The sequence below is a fragment of the Salvelinus alpinus genome, chromosome 30 (assembly GCF_045679555.1).
Source record: "Salvelinus alpinus chromosome 30, SLU_Salpinus.1, whole genome shotgun sequence".
Lineage (NCBI taxonomy): Eukaryota > Metazoa > Chordata > Actinopteri > Salmoniformes > Salmonidae > Salvelinus > Salvelinus alpinus.
The window spans coordinates 33943118-33966971 of record NC_092115.1 but is presented as its reverse complement, the minus strand read 5'-3'; the positions used below and the strand labels follow the sequence as shown (position 1 = coordinate 33966971).

Genomic DNA, 23854 nt, shown 5'->3' with positions numbered 1-23854 from the left:
CAAACACTATGAAACATCACGGAGAGAAGCTGAAAACGAATTGACACAGACACCCTATCTAGCTCTCTCCACTGATAGTTGGACCTCCAGAGCAACTCAAAGCTACCTCACTGTGACGGGTCACTATGTACTGGATTGGGAGATGAAGAGCCACAGGTTGTCCAAGCTAAGAAGCACTTTTTTCCTTTAATGTTTTTTTCTCCCCCTGATTTCATACAGTAGAGACAGAAAACAGGCCTAGTCAGTCATGCTGCCATTTTTCTGAATGTAAAGCTTTGCCTATAGGCAAAATAAAGAGTTAATTGTTTAAGGGTGATGTTTTTATTTTTTTCTTACATATAAAGATACAGAAACCGTTACCGTGGTCCACAAACCGTGATGCATACCGAACTGTGGGCCCACTGTGCTGTTGCATCTGATATATATATATATATATCACAGTGGCTTGCGAAAGTATTCACCCCCTTGGCATTTTTCCTATTTTGTTGCCTAACAACCTGTAAATAAAATACATTTTTGGGGGGTTTGTATCATTTGATTTAAACATGCCTATAACTTTGAAGATGCAAAAAAATATATATTGTGAAACAAACAGAACTACTTAAATACTTTGTAGAGCCACCTTTTGCAACAATTACAGCTGCAAGTCTCTTGGGGTATGTCTCTAAGCTTGGCACATCTAGCCACTGGGATTTTTGCCCGATCTTCAAGGCAAAACTGCTCCTTCAAGTTGGATGGGTTCCGCAGGTGTACAGCAATCTTTAAGTCATTCTACAGATTCTCAATTGGATTAAGGTCTGGGCTTTGACTAGGCCATTCCAAGACATTTTAAATGTTTCCCGTTAAACCACTCAAGTGTTGCATTAGCAGTATGCTTAGGGTCATTGTCCTACTGGAAGGTGAACCTCCATCCCAGTCAAAGAATCTCTGAAAGACAAACAGGTTTCCCTCAAGAATTTTCCTGTATTTAGCACCATCCATCATTCCTTCAATTCTGACCAGTTTCCCAGTCCCTGTCGATGGAAAAACCCACAGCACGATGCTGCCACCACCATGCTTCACTGTGGGGATGGTGATGAGAGGTGTTGGGTTTGCGCCAGACATGGCGTTTTCCTTGATGGCCAAAAAGCAACATTTTAGTCTCATCTGACCAGAGAACCGTCTTCCGTATGTTTGGGGAGTCTCCCACATGCCTGTTTGGTGAAAACAAAGTGTTTGCTTATTCTTTTCTTTAAGCAACGGATTTTTTCTGGCCATTCTTCCGTAAAGCCCAGCTCTGTGGAGTGTACGGCTTAAAGTGGTCCTATGGACAGATTCTCCAATATCCGCTGTGGAGCATGGCAGCTCCTTCAGGGTTATCTTTGGTCTCTTTGTTGCCTCTGATTAATGCCCTCCTTGCCTGGTCCATTAGTTTTGGTAGGTGGCCTTCTCTTGGCAGGTTTGTTGTGGTGCCATATTATTTCCATTATTTTTAATAATGGATTTAATGGTGCTCTGTGGGATGTTTTAAGTTTCTGATATTTTTTTATAACCCAACCCTGATCTGTACTTCTCCACAACTTTGTCCCTGACCTGTTTGGAGAGCTCCTTGTTCTTCATAGTGCCCCTTGCTTAGTGGTGTTGCAGACTAGGCGGCCTTTCATAACAGGTGTGTGTGTATATATACTGAGATCATGTGACACTTCGATTGCACACAGGTGGACTTTATTTAACTAATTATGTGACTTCTGAAGGTAATTGGTTGCAGCAAATCTTATTTAGGGGCTTCATAGCAAAGTGGGTGAATAGATATGCACGCACCACTTTTTGTTTTATTTTTTCTCTCCACTTGACCAATTTGGACTATTTTGTGTATGTTCATTACATGAAATCCAAATAAAAATGTAAATTACAGGTTGTAATGCAACAAAATAGGAAAAACGCCAAAGAGGGTGATTACTTTTGCAAGGCACTGTATACACACACGCACACACTACCAGGCAAAGGTTTTAGAACACCTACTCATTCAAGGTTTTTCTTTTATTTACTGTTTCCTACATTGTAGAATAGTAGACATCAAAACTATGAAATAACACACAAGGAATCATGTAGTAACCAAAAAAGGTTAAACAAATCAAAATATATTTTATATTCTTCAAAGTAGCCACCCTTTGCCTTGATGACAGCTTTGCACACTCTTGGCATTCTCTCAACCAGCTTCACTCTGCGGTCCAGCTCATCCCAAACCATCTCAATTGGGTTGAGGTTGGGTGATTGTGGAGGCCAGGTCATCTGATTCAGCACTCCACTCTCCTTCTTGGTCAAATAGCCCTTACACAGCCTGGAGGTGTGTGGAATCATTGTCCTGTTGAGAAACAAAGTATAGTCCAACTAAGCGCAAATCAGATGGGATGGCATATCGTTGCAGAATGCTGTGGTAGCCATGCTGGTTAAGTGTACCTTAAATTCTAAATAAATCAGTGTCACCAGCTAAGCAACATCACACCACCTCCATGCTTCACAGTGGGAACCACACATGCGAAGATCATCCGTTTATCTACTCTGCGTCTCACAAAGCCACGACTATTTGACCCAAAAATCTCAAATTTGGACTCATCAGACCAAAGGATAGATTTCCACAGGTCTAATGTCCATTTCTCGTGTTTCATGACCCAAGCAAGTCTGCTTCTTATTGGTGTCCTTTAGTAGTGGTTTCTTTGCAGCAATTCAACTATGAAGGACTGATTCACGCAGTCTCCTCTGAACAGTTGAGGTGTCAGCAATTTCTGTGGTGCAGTTAACTCTAATGAACTTATCCCCTGCAGCAGAGGTAACTCTGGGTCTTCCTTTCCTGTGGCGGTCCACATGAGACAGTTTCATCATAGCGCTTGATGGTTTTTGCGACTGCACTTGATGAAACTTTCAAAGTTCTTAATGTTCTGCATTGACGGACCTCCATGTCTAAAGTCATGATGGACTGTTGTTTCTCTTTGCATATTTGAGCTGTTCTTGCCATAATATGGACTTGGACTTTGGACCAAATAGGGCTATTTTCTGTATACCCACCCCTACCTTGTCACAAGACAACTGAATGGCTCAAACGCATTTAAGAAGGAAAGAAATTCCACAAATTAACTTTTCACAAGGCACGCCTGTTAAGTGAAATACATTCCGGGTGATTACCTCATGAAGCTAATTTAGAGAATGCCAAGAGCCTGCAAAGGGTGGTGCTCAAGATGGCGGCATGAGAGGGTGTAACATTTCTAGTTGAGGAGCAATTTTATGGTTTTCTCACAAAGTTTATAGTTTTAGACTGCAGTTGCAATTTGTTTTTTCACAAATTATATCTAACCATACAATGTAGCTATTTTGAATAATTTTGTAATTAATCAGACCATTGAAATATAGTTTTGACGATTTCCAACGAACAAGCTAGCTATCAAAGTTTCAGCGTGTGTAGTTAAGTTAGTCTGCTAACGTCTTCATAGCTAGTAGCACGTAATCAGGACATGACCAAACTGTTGCTGAGATGATGGATGTTGAAACTTCCAAGGAGAAAAGAGGCATTGTTGAAACTCACTCATATGCTTGCAGTGTAAAAAAAGGTGGTGAATGTGATTCATACCCAAATACCCCAACCAAGGAGCAACTTCCAAAGAAGCTGAGAAGTGAACCATCAATGAGCCAGCTACAGGACAACATCGTCCGCATCCTCACGGCTAAAATCAAAGAGAGCGCAGATGACATGGATTTGGTGAAAAAGAACACTGTCAGTATCATTAACCTGAAGAAATCAATTGATTTCAATGCTGAGGAAGTAAAAACTCTGAAGTAGCAGAACGCAACATTGAAAATTCAGGTTGCAAAGCAGGAGAAGAGACTCACTGAAATGGAGTCAAAGGTAAACGAGAATGACCGGTATAGTTGGAGATGGAATCTTCGAATTTATGGAATAGCAGAAAAATCTGACGAGAACATCAACGCAAGAGTGAAAGACAGGGCAATGGTCCCGAAGGAGGAGCGAAATGTTGTTGCAGGTTCTCTGGATGTAGTGCACCGCCTGGGTAGGCTGAGAGATGGGGAAAACAACCAGCCACCACGACCAGTGGTGAGATTAATCTCCAGGACATCGAGGGATATGACATGGAAAAGTGCAAAGAAAAATGACTATTTAAAAAGAACAACCTGAGGTTCAAGGAGGATCTGACAGCATTTGATAAAGAAGCTCGGAATTGTCTGGCCGACGATTTGAGAGAGCAAAGAAGGAAAGGAAATGTGCATACTTTGCACTAGCCAAGGCTTTTGTTAATGGAAGGGAAATTCACGCTGACGCCTAGCTTGTTGACTGCTGGATTTATCAAGTGAGTTATGCAGGAATGAGTTTTATTTGCATCTGATAAAACTTTATATTTCTTGAGGAAAGAGCATTGTTTGAGCCAAACTTTTTTTATATATATATTTTATGACAGGGAAATTCGCACTGACACTTAATGTTAGCTTGGTGGCTATTCTTTTTACCAATCTATGGTACAATGTTATTTGCAATTTGTGTGTGTGTATATATATATATGTGTATATATATATATATATATATATATATATATATATATATATATATATACTGCTCAAAAAAATAAAGGGAACACTTAAACAACACAATGTAACTCCAAGTCAATCACACTTCTGTGAAATCAAACTGTCCACTTAGGAAGCAACACTGATTGACAATAAATTTCACATGCTGTTGTGCAAATGGAATAGACAAAAGGTGGAAATTATAGGCAATTAGTAAGACACCCCCAATAAAAGGAGTGGTTCTGCAGGTGGTGACCACAGACCACTTCTCAGTTCCTATGCTTCCTGGCTGATGTTTTGGTCACTTGAATGCTGGCGGTGCTTTCACTCTAGTGGTAGCATGAGACTGAGTACAACCCACACATGTGGCTCAGGTAGTGCAGCTCATCCAGGATGGCACATCAATGCGAGCTGTGGCAAGAAGGTTTGCTGTGTCTGTCAGCGTAGTGTCCAGAGCATGGAGGCGCTACCAGGAGACAGGCCAGTACATCAGGAGACGTGGAGGAGGCCGTAAGAGGGCAACAACCCAGCAGCAGGACCGCTACCTCCACCTTTGTGCAAGGAGGAGCACTGCCAGAGCCCTGCAAAATGACCTCCAGCAGGCCACAAATGTGCATGTGTCAGAATATGGTCTCACAAGGGGTCTGAGGATCTCATCTCGGTACCTAATGGCAGTCAGGCTACCTCTGGCGAGCACATGGAGGGCTGTGCGGCCCCACAAAGAAATGCCACCCCGCCTCCATGCTCTGGACACTACGCTGACAGACACAGCAAACCTTCTTGCCACAGCTCGCATTGATGTGCCATCCTGGATGAGCTGCACTACCTGAGCCACTTGTGTGGGTTGTACTCAGTCTCATGCTACCACTAGAGTGAAAGCACCGCCAGCATTCAAGTGACCAAAACATCAGCCAGGAAGCATAGGAACTGAGAAGTGGTCTGTGGTCACCACCTGCAGAACCACTCCTTTTATTGGGGGTGTCTTACTAATTGCCTATAATTTCCACCTTTTGTCTATTCCATTTGCACAACAGCATGTGAAATTTATTGTCAATCAGTGTTGCTTCCTAAGTGGACAGTTTGATTTCACAGAAGTGTCATTGACTTGGAGTTACATTGTGTTTAAGTGTTCCCTTTATTTTTTTGAGCAGTGTATATTCATTGGCAATATTAACGTCAAAGATAAATGTAGTAATAAACAGATTAGGAATATTGTTTGATACTACAATTCCCTCAGCAAGATTCTTTTGCTCATATCTATGGTGATATACAATTGGGGAAAGCATGGAAAATTGCTAACAAATATTGTATCAGTAACAAAGTAATGGAAGTTTAATTTAAAATGTTACATGTTTTGGAAAGATTCAAGCTGAATATTGACTATAACTGATGTCTGTGGAATGGAGAAGGAGACCATTTTGCATTTGTTTTTTGCCTGAATTTATAGTAGAATTTTTTGGGGGGATTGACATACAGAATTTCATTACAAAAAAATAGGACAGGTTGTATTATTTAATGGCTTTGATATGATTTATTTCAGAAATTCTGACATAGATGGAGTATATTTATTTCAACTGCTAATAATACTAGGTCAATTTCATATTCACAAATGCAAATGGTCTAATTCAAAACCAAACTTTATTCACTTTATAAATGAATTTAAACATTATGGCACTACTTTAACTAAAATGAAAAACAAAAAGGCAATTAACTTGTATTATTAATGAATATGATTTGTTTGTTTAGGATTCCTGGCAATGTAAATAGTTTGTATGCTTGTTTGCATGTGACTATTCCTCTTTTGTTTGTTGATATTTGTTAAGAAATTTAAAAAGTCGGCAAAGGGTGGCGTCTTTTTACTCTCAAATATAAAATACATTTTGATTTAACACTTTTTTTTAATGTATTTTACATATTGTCTAATAGTTCATCTTCTATTATTCTACAATGTAGAAAATATAAAAAATAAAGAAACCCTGGAATGAGTAGGTGTCAACTTTTGACTGATACTGTGGTATGTATGCATGTACACTACCGTTTATTTTTGGAGTCACTTAGAAAAGCAGATTTTTTGTTGTTGTACATTTTAAAATAACATCAAATTGATCAGAAATGCAGTGTAGACGAGAAAGATCACTGCTATAGCCATCTCTCTGGTTGTCCACAAGATGGCAGCAGTGCAAAAGTTTCAGATGGATAACTTGGTGTATGACTGATCCTCAAGACTTTTAGTGTGAAGTCCCCAGGTACATTTGGGCAAATTGTGAAGGAAACATTCGTATTCATATTAAATTTTTCTGCAAGAATATCGTCAAATCTGTTTTACTTGGACTTCTTGATTCAGCTTTCCAAGTATTAGTAGCCATATAAGTTCAACATTTGCAAAATAACCCGTTTTCATAACTCTGAATATCCTTATTATTTTTGTCCAAAATGAAAGGGCATGCTGTCGTACAAGGTTAGAAGCTACTTTTTACGACATATACATGGTTTCCGGATACTCCCGTAAAGCCCAGCTCATTGGCTATCTAGCTAGCTTTGTTTGACCCCGATTGGTGCTGATTTGACAGATAGTCATTCAAGTGATGGCCGCCCGCGTCATCGGCATGCCATGAAGGCGTCGCTCTCTGACCAAATATGGTGTCCTATAGGATATACTAGACCCCTAATGATATAATGAAGTTTTGTTACCTTCTAGGATCTCAGCAGGAATAGATGCGAATGTGATTTGACTCGTTGAAACAAAGTTTAGGGTGAGATGTTCACAGATTACTCTCATTGCAAATTGAACGAGTGGAAATACAAAATCGATCGTGCATGCTATATGGACCTTTTTTTAGGAAATTAATAAGGATTTTATCTAACAAAACGACACTTCATGTTATCTCTGGGACCCTTTTGGGTGATAAATCAGAGCAAGATTTCAGAATGTAAGTACACATTTCACCTTCAGAGTTAGGTTTGATAAATTCATCGCGGTGAAAGTGTTTTGTTAGGAGCTCTCAAACAAAAGCATGGCATTTTTTTGCAGTAGTAGCTACTGTAAATTGGACAGTGCCGTTATATTAACAAGAATTTAAGCTTTCAGCCGATATAAGAGACTTATATGTACCGACATTTGTTTCTCTAAAATCTGCGATCTTGACAACGCGCTGCATGACTTTACAACTGTCCCGTTGACGGGATGCCGATCCTTTTAAGCAGACCACCATAGTCCCTGTGCCCAAGAACACTAAGGTAACCTGCCTAAATGACTACTGACCCGTAGCACTCACGTCTGTAGCCATGAAGTGCTTTGAAAGGCTGGTCATGGCTCACATCAACACCATTATCCCAGAAACCCTAGACCCACTCCAATTTGCATACCGCCCTAACAGATCCACAGATGATGCAATCTCTATTGCACTCCACACTGCCCTTTCACACCTGGACAAAAGGAACACCAATGTGAGAATGCTGTTCATGACTACAGCTCAGCGTTCAACACCATAGTGCCCTCAAAGCTCATCAATAAGCTAAGGATCCTGGGACTAAACACCTCCCTCTACAACTGGATCCTGGAATTCCTGACAGGCCACCCCCAGGTGGTAAGGGTAGGTAACAACACATCCACCACGCTGATCCTAAACACGGGGGACCCTCAGGGGTGCGTGCTCAGTCCCCTCCTGTACTCCCTGCTCACTCATGACTTCACGACTCCAAGGCCAGGCACGAACGACTCCAACACCATCAAGTTTGCTGATGACACAACAGTGGTTGGCTTGATCAACAACAAGACAGCCTATATGGAGGAGGTCAGAGACCTGGCTGTGTGGTGCCAGGACAACAACCTCTCCCTCAACATGATCAAGACAAAGGAGATGATTGTGGACTACAGGAAAAGGAGGACCGAGCACTCCACCATTCTCATCTACGGAGCAGGTTGTGGACACCAAGGAACTTGAAGCTCTCATCACCAACAAACTAACATGGTCCAAGCACACCAAGACAGTCGTGAAGAGGGCACGATAAAACATATTCCCACTCAGGAGACTGAAAAGATTTGGCATGGGTCCTCATCCTCAAAAGGTTCTAAAGCTGCACCATTGAGAGCATCCTGACTGGTTGAACCACTGCCTGCTATGGCAACTGCTCGGCCTTTGACCGCAAGGCACTACATAGGGTAGTGTGTAGGGCCCAGTACATCACTGGGGCCAAGCTTCCTGCCATCCAGGACTTCTATACCAGGCGGTGTCAGAGGAAGGCCCTAAAAATTGTCAGACTCCAGTCACCCAAGTCATAGACGGTTCTCTCCGTTACCACATGGCAAGCGGTACCGGAGTGCCAAGTCTGTGTCCAAGAGGCTTCTAAACAGCTTCTACCCCCAAGCCATAAGACTCCTGAACATCTAATAAAATGGCTACCCAGACTGTTTGCATTGCCCCCCCCCCCCCCCCCCCACACACACACACAAACTGCTGCTACTCTATCTATGCATAGTCACTTTAATAACTCTACCTACATGTACATATTAACTCGACTAACCGGTGCCCCCGCACATTGACTCTGTACCGGTACCCCTGTGTATATAGTCTCGCTATTGTTATTTTACTGCTGCTCTTTAATTACTTGTTCCTTTTATTTCTTATTCTGATTTTTTTAAACTGCATTGTTGGTTAGGGGCTTGTAAGTATGCATTTCACTAAGGTCTACTCAAGTTGTATTCGGCGCATGTGACTAATACAATTTGATTTGATAGAGCTCTATAGTTCCTCTGTGGAGATGGGAGAACCTTCCAGAAGGACAACCACCTCTGCAGCACTCCATCAATCAGGCCTTTCTAGTAGAGTGGCCAGACGGAAGCCACTTCTCAGTAAAAGGCACATGACAGTCCGCTTGGAGTTGATGAAACCAAGATTGAACTCTTTGGCCTGAATGCCAAGCATCACGTCTGGAGTTAACCTGGCACCATCCCTACGGTGAAGCATGGTGCTGGTATCAGGCTGTGGGGGATGTTTTTCAGCGGCAGGGACTAGAACCCGATCGAACATCTCTGGAGACACCTGAAAATAGTTGTGCAGCGACACTCCCCATCCAACCTGACAGTTTGAGAGGATCTGCAGAGAAGAATGGGAGAAACTCCCCAAATACAGGTGTGCCAGGCTTGTAGCGTCAGACCTGAGGCTGTAATCGCTGCCAAAGGTGCTTCAACAAAGTACTGAGTAAAGGGTCTGAATACTTATGTAAATGTGATATTCCAGTTTATTTTATATACATTTGCAAAAATGTCTAAAACTGTTCTCACTTTGTTAGTGTGTAGATTGAGGGGGGGAAACTATTTAATCAATTTTAGAATAAGGCTGTATTGTAACAAATTGTGGAAAAGGTCAAGTGGTCTGAATACTTTCTGAATGCACTCATATAATGGCCAAGGGTCGTCTGACACCCCTGGCCTACAGACAACCTAGCGATAGCCTTCTTTCAGGTATGTCACAAACTGATGGCCAGGGTTTAAACTGTGTACTGAGAGGTGATTGGAGGGATTAACGATTTGGTTTCACTATGTTTGCGCGTGCGTTCATACAGTCTGCCACCACAAACACATTTGACTGGTCCCAGGCTTCACCATATAATCGTGCTGCTCAATTCACCTTCCTATTCTGTCCACACACATCCTGTTGCTCACCCAGCTCCCTCACTCACAAGTCTACTGACGGTGACCAAAGGTAAGGAGGAAGAGCGACTTTAGCCAATATGGTTAACAACTAAATAGTTTGCTTAATTTCAGTTTGAGACTAAACAGGCAGTCATTATGTAGAGATTAGAGTAATTGTGCCATCGAAACCGCTGTGTTTTAGTTATCTTCCATAACTAAAACATTTTTTGTATTTTCAGCTGTTTGAATCTGGTGTACAAAACCGAAAGTAAAATATGCAGAAACTAACCTTAAGAACGGGAAGTATAGAAATTAGGGTTGTGCTGAGTACTCGGACAAAATGAGTATCATAACTGATATGGAGAATTTTCCGAATAAGATTTTGACACGAGTATTTTTGTTGTAATTTAACTGATCGGAAAACTATTTTCAGCTGCCAGCATTTCTCGCTCTCACTCAAACAGTGTAAAGAGCTGCGTGCTCTAAACAACTATTGGCTAGTTCTTCTGTCTGTAAAGAAACGGGCGGGGTATCGATTGAGCCTGCTGCAACGATTGGATTACAACAAACTGCTCTCAATTCCCAATACGGACACGCGCAGCTCTGTTTCACTCACTCGTCTCAGGGCACAAATTTCATCTTCTAACGTGTACGATCCGTAGCTAGTCATTGTTGTTCAATATAGCTATTTCCAGACGACTTTGCTGAGGCCATATGGTTGTTTTTGTCTGTCTACTTGACATTGTTTGGTAGACCTACCTTGTCTGTCCTGACGACGTCTGTCATTGTCGTGATCAAAGCCGATGCTTGCTATTATTATTTATTCTCGCATAGGCATGTTTACCGAGCGACATATAATTAGGAGAAATAAAAGACCATTGGCAATTTTTAGCATGTAATTGTTGGTGGGGCAAACACCCCAATTGTAATTTGTATACATGCCAGCAAAGCCACTAGACAAGACACAGCACTAAATAATACATGCATTACACTATAACGGGGACTAACTGCCCACAAACTGTTAGGGCCTACTTAAAGTTGTCCCAACAGCAGAGCTTTTTTCTTCAGCGGAGCCTTGTCTGGCAGCGAAACAGTTAATTCAGCCTCATGTACTGCCTTTATAAAAAAAACAGCTGATATTGCAGACTTGCCGAAACAAATGTGGTTTCTACTGACAATTGAGATGTACGAACTGTGGCATAAGGGGACGACGAGCGGATAAGAGGCAATCCATTTCAATTAATCTACTTTCTAAGCTACAGTATGCATATTACATAATTTATGCAGCAGCATACAATACATTTTTGGACACCTTGCTGTGCTCACTTGAACAGGAAGGTGGTGCATTGGTCCTTTGTGGGCAAATCTCATCAAAGTCTGGCATTCTCTGAAGTTATGGTGCTTTCAGGCAACTGGGAACTCTGGGGGGGGTGACAACAACAATGTTGAATCATGACACCAGTGATCTTCAGGTCAGCGCTCTAGAAAGAGGCCTGGGTTCCTGACATAGAGTTGGATGACCGTTCAAAATATATTTTCCCAGTCTGATCTTGTTTTTTCCCCACTTTCCAGTTGTCTTGAACTCACTTGAACTCCAGTTTTTAACTGTGCAGAAGTCATTCTGGATTGACAGCATGGCCAATATTCAACCTTTGATGGCCCAATAAATTTTTATGCTTGGAAAATGACTTCCAAACCACTCATTGTTGAATGTGTTTTCCAACTTGTTGTGTAATGTTTATGGCCGATGAGCACATTACGTTTTGTCATATGAAGAGAAATTATAGATAAGGATTTTCCAGTAGATTGTTGACTTGATTCATGATGACTGCTAGCTAAGATTTTGAAAGTATGTTGTCCAATCAAAGCTGCGGTAGATCTAACGTGATTTGATGTCATTTTATCTGTGGACCATAACCTTGAGCCTTCTTGGATGGGCACTTCTAATGTAACTCTATGGCAGCACCCAAAGGGCTTGAATTTACGAGCTCTTCCTGTAGATTTTGCAGTGACGTAGTGTCCCCATGAGTGACAGAACACTGAGCCAATCACGGCACTAGAGAACATTACCAACCCCTATGCTCCGTATTTTCCGCTGGAAGCTGCACCACCACAGAAAGCACTGAGCTAGGCTGAAACACCTGCATTTTGCAGATGCCTTTAAGAAAGGAAAACAGAGACCATGTTTGTATGCGTTTTATTAATTTAAAGATTTTATTTTTTACTTTACACGTATTAATGCCAAAATAACATGCAAAACGGGCAACAACAAAAAATATATACAATTATAAAACGGGTGACAATGTTTTATATGGCCCTAGCTAAACAGGTGGGGTTCAAAACCGGTGGGGCTCTAACCCACCAGCCCTGCATGATGGGTCGCCACTGAAAATGACAATTGTATTGTAACGACCCGGTATTGTGTTCTGTGTTTGTGGGTGTGTTATGGTTCTCATGGCTACTAGCAGGGGTTAAATATGTCAGGACAGATGGAAAGGTTGGGGGGGTATGATGGGTAATACCGCGGGATTTGGAAATGCATAAATAGGGATTACTGTCTCATTGTTCTCTCTCTTCTGTTCGGGCCTTGATCTGTTCCTATGAGAGTGACTCTTAACTCGACAGGGTAACATTGTGTACGTTCGGCATTTAGCGGCGTGGGTTGTGGCCGGAACAATAGCCCAGTTTATGAATAAACCTGTGTTCTGACCTGCACACCTAGAGTCCGTCTCTTTTCCCTTTATGACCCAGCCGGGTCATTACAGTATATTGTTTATCTTGATTTACAAATGTCAGGCGAGAATGTTGCTCTTGCAAGTGAAACAATATATGGGTCAAGTGAATTAGCCTACCTTCATCTAAATCTCTGTCTGGAATAAATGTAGCCAGCCATGCATCCGGCTAATAAATAGCCTATCTCGTTGATAATTGAATAGGACTAATTAAGTAAATTGTGCATTGTCGTCTGTCGGGGTTGCAATGTGTGTGAATGAATGATTTTTATTTTGTATTTTTTTGGGTCAAATCGCCAATTGGCAACCCATCCCTTATGGGTTTAATTGACACAAACGTTACATAAATTCACGTGGTGATAATTCCTCCGGTGTTTTCTGCATTGCGCATCGCATAAAGAGTGAAAAAATGTAAATGTAAAAATCAATACATAAAAGTAAATAAGGTTATCCAAACAATAACTATCACTATATACAGAAAAATGAAATGGAAGGCTTTTGAACCCAGTCTGGCACAAAGAAGATTCATATGGGAGACAAGCATATACACAATCTATATACACACGTACCATTTACCACATAGACGCTAAATATTTTTACAATTTAATTATAGGCAGCACTTCTTGTTTTATCTAAATATTCCTCAAACAGAAAATACACAATGGACAAACATTTCAGTTTCTCCTCATCACTCAGCCACACAATGCCAGGTATATCTGGTGTGCTTTCTGGAATAAGACCAATTGTTTATCGTGGTAGAAAGGGCTATGTAACTTGAAGAAATAGAGGGTAAAATGGGTTTTGTTCTCTATTTCTTCAAGGTCACAATAGTTACGTAGTCTTTCCTCTTCAATTTCACCTCTATACCGACCTGTTTTCAATACACAGAGGCAATATCCCTGATCTCACCTGTTTCAATACGCAGAGGCAATATCCCTGATCTCACCTGTTTCAATACGCAGAGGCAATATCCCTGATCTCACCTGTTTCAATACGCAGAGGCAATATCCCTGATCTCACCTGTTTCAATACACAGAGGCAAAATCCCTGATCTCACCTGAGCACATAGCGATCTCTTGCTTTTAAGTAGGTTATACATAATGTATCTCTCGCACACGAATTCACCCTTAATCAAACAAAAGGTTCTCAATTTGGGTTTATGATTAATCTCCTCCACCCATTTTTTTTCTTCATATTGTATCAACAGTTAAAATAATATTGATGTCTTCTTCCTTTATTTGGTTTTTGTACAGATGTTCAGTCAGAATGTTGAAAAAGGTCTGACATTTGAGTTGCCCAGGCTCCCCCTATGGGATAGATCCCATTTGAAAAACTTCGCTAGCTATTCTGGCAGTTGGCATATTCCAGTCTCACCATACACGCCTTCCATCTCAACTCACAGCCCATGTCTCCAGTTATTGCAAGTATAGTTGCAAACTTGTGGACACGTAAAAAGTTACGTACTGCTCTGTTATGGACATGTTCGTTTTTGAGATGCCTCTTAGCACCCCACACTCCTGCTAAATAGTCCAGAACAGGAGACACGCATGTCTGAAACAGTTTGGAATACGTTTGGAATACGTATCATAACCAATATCTTTGAGGTTTTTTTTTTCCTTCATATAACTCCCCCAAGAGCTCTATTTGCTGAGTCGGCCAGGGAAGATGTTCATCAATCAAAAGACCCAAATATTTATCATTTCTAGTAAACTCAATGTTTACACCAAAAAACTGAAAAACACTTCTCTTAGTACCTGATTTTCTAAAATGCATTCTGTGTTTTTGTCTGGTTGATCATGAGTCTTATTTTATTTTTTTTACACAAATTGACTGCACATAATAACATGTTCTTCAGGTCTTGTTCAGTTTCTGCCATCAAAATAATATCAGCATGTAAAAGGATACTTAGCATTTCATCATATCTTACTCCAATATTTAACTGTTGCATTTCTTTTGCCAAATCATTACTAAACATGGCAGAGTCGGTGATAAGGTGTCTCCTTGTTTTACACCCGAGGATGTGGGAAACCAATCTGTACCATATTCATTAACACGCACACAAGCAATTGGTACTTTGTAAAGAGACTGGATTGCGTGATAAGGTCAACCCGTCTTTAACAAACTATAGGCTAAAAGGTCCCTATTTGCGAAATCAATGAAACATGCAAAAGTAGTCTTTGTGTAATCTATTTCTTATTATTGTACAGATCAAGAAGATATGATCTATACAGGCTCTGGATTCACACAAAAAAATCATTTTGTTCTTCCACCAGAATGTTTTGATTCTCCTAAAAGGTCATTAGCCTATTGGTTGAGAATGAATGAATATAGTTTATAAACCGTACTCAATAAACTTATGCCCCTATAATTCAGTGGCACTCTGGTCTTTTTACGAAGATTTGGGAATGGGATTCACTATAGACTTATACCAGGTAGATGGCAGTATACTGTACTCAAAACAAATGTGTAGAAAATCATATAGGACATCAATTAATTAAGGAGATTTAAAACTTCATTAGGCAGTTCATCAATGCCAAACGCTTTCCCATTGTTTGCTGCGTCAATCACCTTAACTTCTGCCACAGACAGCTCCTCGTGTGTGTACAGTTGAAATACACCTTAGCCGAATACATTTAAACTCAGTTTTTCACAATTCCTGACATTTAATCCTAGTAAAAATGCCCTGTTTTAGATCAGTTAGGATCACCACTTTATTTTAAGAATGTGAAATGTCAGAATAATAGTAAAGTGATTTATTTCTTTCATCACATTCCCAGTGGGTCAGAAGTTTACATGCACTCAATTAGTATTTGGTAGTATTGCCTTTAAATTGTTTAACTTGGGTCAAATGTTTCAGGTGAATTTTGACCCATTCCTCCTGACAGAGCTGGTGTAACTGAGTCAGGTTTGTAGGCCTCCTTGCTCGCACATAATTTTCTTTCCTCATGATGCCATCTATTTTGTGAAGTGCACCAGTCCCTCCTGCAGCAAAGCACCCCCACAACATGATGTTTCCACCCCTGTGCTTCGCGGTTGAGATGGTGTTCTTCGGCTTGCAAGCCTCCCCCCTTTTCCTCCAAAAAGAACGATGGTCATTATGACCAAACAGTTCTATTTGTTTTATCAGACCAGAGGACATTTCTCCAAAAAGTACAATCTTTGTCCCCATGTGCAGTTGCAAACTGTAGTCTGGCTTTTTTATGGCGGATTTGGAGAAGTGGCTTCTTCCTTGCTGAGCGGCCTTTCAGGCTATGTCAGTATAGGACTACTGTGGATATAGATACTTTTGTACCTGTTTCCTCCAGCATCTTCACAAGGTCCTTTGCTGTTGTTCTGGGATTGATTGCACTTTTCACACCAAAGTACGTTCATCTCTAGGAGACAGAACGCGTCTCCTTCCTGAGCGGTATGGCGTCTGCGTGGTCCCATGGTGTTTATACTTGCGTACTATTGTTTGTACAGATGAACGCGGTACCTTCAGGCATTTGGAAATTGCTCCCAAGGATGAACCAGACTTGTGGAGGTCTACAATTGTATTTATTTTCTGAGGTCTTGGCTGATTTATTTAGATTTTCCCACGATGTCAAGCAAAGAGGCACTGAGTTTGAAGGTAGGCCTTGAAATACATCCACAGGTACACCTCCAATTGACTCAAATGATGTCAATTAGCCTATCAGAAGCTTCTAAAGCCATGACTTTATTTTCTGGAATTTTCCAAGCTGTTTAAAAGCACAGTCAACTTAGCGTATGTAAACTTCTGACCCATTGGAATTGTGATACAGTGAAATAATCGGTCTAAACAATTGTTGGAAAAATTACTTGTGTCATGCACAAAGTAGATGTCCTAACCGACTTGCCAAAACTATAGTTTGTTAACAAGAAATTTGTGGAGTGATTGAAAATGAGTTTTAATGATTCCAACAAGTGTATGTAAACTTCCGACTTCAACTGTACATACGTGTGGGTTCTAACATTGATTTCCATTTTAGTTCTCAGGGAAAATGTCTTTATAAAAAAATCTTCCTCAAAATATGCCACATTTTCGTTACCTAAGAACAAACTAGCAAACCCCTTCTCCCACTCCTTAAGTACCTGTGTAATATATCAGAGTTCAGCCCCCCTGACTTCCATTGGAATTTTCTAATGTTGTTTTGGTCCTAACTTGTTTATTTGGCTCAAACTGTTGAGGATTTCTTTTCTGTATCTTCTCAAGGTGTAATAACTGCCCCCTCTGATATCTCTGTTTGAATAGGTGTAGTGTAAAATGTTCTCTAGTATTCCTATCTTTACACTGTAAAAATAAGTACTCAGCCTTGTGCATTACTGACCATATTAATGAATGCGTGAAGCAACATACTAATGCCCTCTGAGTGATAGTGCACTTGAGGTATAGGCTTTACCGGCATTTAAAGCGCACTTCTGGGTTTTCCGATTTACGAGTAACAAGTGTGATAGAGCGGATACAATTACGAGTATGATGAGATCGGCACGTAGAACAGTTTTACCGCTTCTTAGGCTTGCTTTCAATGAGAATGACAGATCGAGATCTCACATTTCTATGCTAATTTGTTTAGGTTGTCCAAAAGTTTACATATTGCAGATTTTAAACAGTCATTCCAGACTGAAAATCTGTACTGAAATCACTTCTGCCTTGCAATCGGAAGCAGCAGAGTCATTTTAGGCTCTCCGATTAGATTGTTCCATGGTGGTGCCGTGGTAACGGCCTAACAGGACATGATAACCACTGTAGGTGTTGGGGATATTTGGTCAAACTAGTCTTGCTTAGGATGTGTACTGCAGATTCACCAATTCATCAGTTTTTATAGGATACCTGGTTCGTCATATTCAGCCCTTGGGCCTATTTGTGGTGTTGTTTAGACCAGGTGTATTACACCACTATTTGAATAAAGGCAACTAGAGATTTACTAGTTTCATCATGTGAATAAAGGATAAGCCTAGGTATGTTTTTAATCTCAAGAATGACAGCTGCTGCGCCGGGCCATTTCTCCTCATGACACCAGTTCCAACCGTTTGTCTCGTTACATAACTCATGCCATGAAGACATGATGTAACCACCACACCCTGTGCAGTGAGGAATTCCAGACTCTGTTGTGTTCTCTCATCTTACCCTGTCTCTCCTCCTCTCCCCAAGCTATGGCAGGACCCAGGCCAGTGGTGCTGAGTGGCCCGTCAGGGGCTGGGAAGAGCACGCTGCTCAAGAACCTGCTCAAGGAGTACGAGGGCGTGTTTGGCTTCAGCGTCTCGCGTAAGTGTGCTCTGCACCAGTCCCCCGTTAACTGTGTAAAATGTCAGGGAGGTGTCAGTTACAGAAATAAAATATCTAATTGTGTGCTCTCATCCTTTAGATACAACAAGGAGCCCTCGTCCTGGTGAAGAAAATGGCAAAGGTAGGTAGGGTTTTTAAACTCCAAGATAGACACTTGTGCTCCAAATCCTCCTGTTGCATCACTTTAATTAGCTTCAACCATCTTTGGGCGACCTATGCTGTCCCCTGTGTCTTTATTATTTTCAATAACCAACCTTTTAACATGAAATTGTTGTTTCAGATTACCATTATGTTACAAGGGAGTACATGCAGGCCAGCATCGACAAAGGGGAGTTCGTTGAAAGCGCAGTGTTTTCGGGGAACATGTACGGGACGAGCAAGGCCTCGGTGCAGGCCGTTAAAGACAAGAACCTGATCTGCATCCTGGACATCGACATGCAGGGCGTTAGGGCTGTGAAGACGACAGACCTCAACCCCATCTACATCTCGATCCAGCCTCCGTCCATGAACATACTGGTGAGAGCCAGGAGGCAATATAAAATGGTGTACCAGGGTCATTTTTGTCTTGTTTAACTTGTGTATAATTGGTTATATAAGTACAATATGGTTATAAAAGTGTAGTAACTCCTGATCTAACGCTAACCCACCCATGATGATCTCCCTCTGACATTTTGGCATTTTAGGAGAAGCGTTTAAGGGACAGAAATACTGAGTCAGAGGAGAGCCTCCAGAAACGTTTAGATGCTGCTCAGGTGGACATGGAGATAAGTGAGTCTGATTCTGGAGAGACTTTGGCCTAAAACAGAGTTGTATGTTGAGAAGTTCTTGAAGGATGTTGTCTAAAACGGTTCCCCTGATCTTTCAGGCAAGGAACCGGGCATATTTGACATTGTCATTGTCAATGATAATCTCGACGATGCCTATGGGAAGTTGATAGACGCCCTTATTGAGGTGAGTTTGTAGTGACATAACAGAGCTGGGTATGATGGACTGGGCCATATGCACCATTTAACATAATAGATATGTGTCAGTAAATCATTAATAGATATGTCAGTGTTGATTTTCACCATCTCCAAAATGTCATCCTCAAACCTACTTTCTTTCTTCAGGAAATCAAAAAAGTTCAGAAAAACAACTTGTCTTAAGCGACGAGAAACCTGACAGCCATCCTGGCCACTCCTTACAAAATGGCTGCCCTCCTATTCCAATCCTGAACATTCCGTCAGATACCGGTGTTGGAAGGAACTACAGACAACCTGCCTCGCCCCGAACCACAGATGGTAGCCTTCTGAGTGCGCAGGAATATCTTTTTACATATTTGGAAGATAGAAGTGAACTATTTTGCTGTATTTATTTATTTGGCTGGTGGTCAGCTTCAAAGTTGTTGTATTTTGATCCACAAAGAAAAATACTCCATTAATGGTTAACCTGGGACTACCTTGTTTTATTTTACTATGAAGGAGTACTGCACACCGGAGTTTCTGCCGCCAAGTCATTCTTCTGTGCATCTACCAGTATTATAGCCCCTAAGCATTCTATTTGTATTCACTCTGACCATAATAACAAGACCCATTCCACCTAGTGCTCAGCAAGAGTGGATACTTGTATGGTATGTTCGCAAATGTCATGGCTTGCCCCAAAGTCTAGCCCTGTCAGTACAGCTTCGGAACATTGCTGTTCTGTTCCTGTCTAGCAGAACTGACCTGAAAATGTGGTTGTACGGAAATGCGTTGGTTGTCATTAGCCACAACACGGTTCCACAGCTATAGCCAGAAAGGTAAAGAGTAGGGAGAGGCCCAGGCCTTTCATTCCTTTTAAGAGGGATTGTTGGCTAACAGTATTGTCAACAGAGCAGCTAACAACCAATCACAATGCCAGGGGCTTGGGCACTAGCTAACTCTGGCCCTTGCATAGTCATACAGGGAAGCCCCATCCATTCATATACATTCATAGCCGATCTCAGGAACTTACTGTAGCCTAGCTGCTGTTTGCTAGGGATCCTAGTCAACTTGTGTGTGTGTGTGAAGCAATCCATGTTTGAAGTTTCCCTGTAGGTTTTACCATACTATTGAAATTATAGAATTACTTAATTTACCAATAAAACAACAGATTGCCAATTAGGATTTACAATCATGTTAATCACTAGAACAGCTATACAGGAAGCTGCACTTCCTGAGACCACGACTTGCCCCGGATCGATTTTTGTTCACTGTTGTACAGGCGTGAAACTTTTATATTGTATATGTTTTGTATACATCATTATTTTACAAATCTCACCTGTAGTATAATATGCAGCGAGTTCTTTTGGACAGAAAACAATTGAATGAGAATAAAAGATCAATGGCATATTTTAAATAACTGGAGCAAATAGTGTCCGTCCTTAAAGGAGAATAAAGAAATCGGCTTTACTTGAAACTGGCTACATTGAATTCAACAAAACCGGTCTTAAAAAAGGCTACATTGTCTCAGCAACTTTTGATGTCTTTTAAGTTTGTAGTTTGACATGCCTTGTTTTACAAGGCAACTTCCATTCACAACCCAAATTGAGTGCATTAGTAACTTTTATTTGACATAGGCTACTGTGGCCCATGACTACTGTGCCACTGCTTGTCCTTTGTATTTGATCTCCCTTTGAACATGAAATTCATTACTTTGCACAAATTACTTAATGAAACATTTGACTTTTTCACTAACCAACCTTTCAATGATTTAAGGCTTGATTCAGTCTAAAGCTGAAGCGTTAGATTCATTGATAGAATTTAAGGTAATTTACGATTGAGCTGACATATGCAGCGTTTACCGTGAATGCAGTCTCCACTAAAGCGGAAACATTGCCTTTCATTTTAAATCACGCTATAAAGCTGAACTTCGCCGATGCAGATTGAAGCCCTGCTTTGCATGTATAATTGTTTACATTGGCCAGATATTGACAATTCACCCAGCCTTCAAGTCCTTGTTTTACAAATATGTATGTCTAGTAACATTTTATGTATGTGTTTTACAACTGTAGTAAAGTCAAATAATGAAACTATATTGCCTGGATATCCTTTTATTTTCTACACGTAGTGATAAGAGAATTTCCAATCCCAATGATAATAACAATCAATCAATAGCTCTGACCAATTCCCGAGGTTTGTAAGACCTTGGGTATAATAATAATTAGTCACTCAGCTTATACAAAAGGTTAGTACAGTTTATTCAGAGAACGTTCTAAAGTCAAGAATACAATACATTTTCTCACGCCCACACATTCACACAACCATACACACACAGACGCACATGCACACAGACAGACGCACACACACATACAAACAGACGCGCACACATGTCCTGCTACCCAGCCGCCAGAGATTAGTGTCCTTGAGACATACTCCCTGTTCTCTCCCAAATCTCTAGTCAGGTCGGCACCAAGCTCAGACAGTCTGTGTTTATAATACCATAAAGACATATTGTCTTTACCCTAATTCTGACTAGACTACACATTTATTGATTATGATGTTATACATTCTAATCACTTCCATACAATTATATGTTTCAGGGCGGAATATTCTAATCATTCAATTAACCGATAATTCTCACCTAACATGTAGTGATCCAGTTTTCAATCAGTAACTGAAAACAGCCAATGATTTGCTGAACATTATGGCAGGTTGAAGGCCAAGCACCTGACCTGAAATATGTCATCAATAGTTAGAGCTACCATTGTTGACTCCTAATTCTAGCTAGTATTTCTTAGCCCTACACTTCAAAACTCAGCAAAAAAAAAAACGTCCTCACTGTCAACTGCGTTTATTTTCAGCAAACTTAACATGTGTAAATTTTTGTATGAACATAAGATTCAACAACTAAGACATAAACTGAAGTTCCACAGACGTGATGAACAGAAATGGAATAATGTGTCCCTGAACAAAGAGGGAGGGGGGGTCAAAATCAAAAGTAGCAGTCAGTATCTGGTGTGGTCACCAGCTGCATTAAGTCCTGCAGTGCATCTCCTCCTCATGGACTGCACCAGATTTGTTCTTGCTATGAGATGTTACCCCACTCTTCCACCAAGGCACCTGCAAGTTCTCGGACATTTCTGGGGGGAATGGCCCTAGCCCTCACCCTCCGATCCAACAGGTCCCAGACGTGCTCAATGGGATTGATATCCGGGCACTTCGCTGGCCATGGCAGAACACTGACATTCCTGTCTTGCAGGAAATCACACACAGAACGAGCCTTATGGCTGGTGGCATTGTCATGCTGGAGGGTCATGTCAGGATGAGCCTGCAGGAAGGGTACCACTTGAGGGAGGAGGATGTCTTCCCTGTAACGCACAGCGTTGAGGTTGCCTGCAATAACAAGCTCAGTCCGATAATGCTGTGACACACCGCCCCAGACCATGACGGACCCTCCACCTCCAAATCGATCTCGCTCCAGAGTACAGGCCTCGGTGTAACGCTCATTCTTTCGACGATAAACGCGAATCCGACCATCACCCCTGGTGAGACAAAACCACGACTCGTCAGTGAAGAGCAGTTTTTGCCAGTCCTGTCTGGTCCAGTGACAGTGGGTTTGTGCCCATAGGCGATGTTGTTGCCGGTCATGTCTGGTGAGGACCTGCCTTACAACAGGCCTACAAGCCCTCAGTCCAGCCTCTCTCAGCCTATTGCGGACAGTCTGAGCACTGATGGAGAGATTGTGCGTTCCTGGTGTAACTCGGGCAGTTGTTGCCATCCTGTACCTGTCCCGCAGGTGTGATGTTCGGATGTACCGATCCTGTGCAGGTGTTGTTACACATGGTCTGCCACTGCGAGGACGATCAGCTATCCGTCCTGTCTCCCTGTAGCGCTTTCTTAGGCGTCTCACAGTACGAACATTTTATTGCCCTGGCCACATCTGCAGTCCTCATGCCTCCTTGCTGCATGCCTAAGGCACATTCACGCAGATGAGCATCTTTCTTTTGGTGTTTTTCATAGTCAGTAGAAAGGCCTCTTTAGTGTCCTTCATAACTGTGACCTTAATTGCCTACCGTCTGTAAGCTGTTAGTTTCTTAACGACCGTTCCACAGGTGCATGTTCATTAATTGTTAATGGTTCATTGAACAAGCATGGGAAACAGTGTTTTAACCCCTTTACAATGAAGATATGTAAAGTTATTTAGATTTTTATGAATTATCTTTGAAAGACAGGGTCCTGAAAAAGGGACGTTTCTTTTTTTTGCTGAGTTTATATCTTAAAGATTCAATCTAGTTGAAGATATAGACTAGAGTGGGGGTAGGCAATCCTGTTCCTGGAGTACTGCAGGATTTTGTTCCAACTAAGCACTATGCCTGAACAACTGAGCCAATGGATCAGTTCAGTGATTGCCTAAATTCAACACACCTGGTCTTCCAGGTCAGTTAAATCAAAAGACATGAAGTGCCTGCAGCACTCCAGGACCAGGGTTGCCTACCACTGGACTAAAGGAAGACAATACACAAACATTTACATTCAGTGAATACCAACCAATTGTTTATATAAAACCTGGGATGCGCAACTCCAGTACTGATTGGTGTCACACTTTTGCCCCAACCCCAGCAAACAATCCTGGCTCCAACAATCAACTAATCATGATCTTCAGTTTTAGAATGTAATTAGTTTAATCAGCTGTGTTTGCTAGGGATGG

At 41.4% G+C, this 23854-nt stretch overlaps 2 protein-coding genes across 5 annotated transcripts in view; one reads left to right on the top strand and one right to left on the bottom strand.

The window, feature by feature from the left end:
• LOC139559855 (multiple myeloma tumor-associated protein 2 homolog) overlaps positions 1–10654 on the bottom strand; it is a 29131-nt gene extending 18477 nt beyond the window's left edge. The window contains exon 1 of the mRNA XM_071376240.1: positions 10479–10654. The gene's annotated coding sequence lies outside the window, so the exon portion shown is untranslated. The remainder of the gene's footprint in view (positions 1–10478) is intronic.
• Positions 1–21239, top strand: part of LOC139559857 (guanylate kinase-like) — a 29365-nt gene extending 8126 nt beyond the window's left edge. For 3 of the 4 annotated variants that reach the window (XM_071376244.1, XM_071376242.1, XM_071376241.1), the window contains exons 2-7: positions 18074–18187; positions 18288–18329; positions 18489–18724; positions 18892–18976; positions 19074–19159; positions 19318–21239. In XM_071376244.1, coding sequence (XP_071232345.1) covers positions 18076–18187; positions 18288–18329; positions 18489–18724; positions 18892–18976; positions 19074–19159; positions 19318–19353 — 597 coding nt within the window. In that variant the 5' untranslated portion in view covers positions 18074–18075 and the 3' untranslated portion in view covers positions 19354–21239. Of the gene's footprint in view, positions 1–10127; positions 10260–18073; positions 18188–18287; positions 18330–18488; positions 18725–18891; positions 18977–19073; positions 19160–19317 lie in introns of those variants that run through there. The other variant, XM_071376243.1, reaches the window with a different exon arrangement.
• Positions 21240–23854: the final 2615 nt, after the last annotated feature.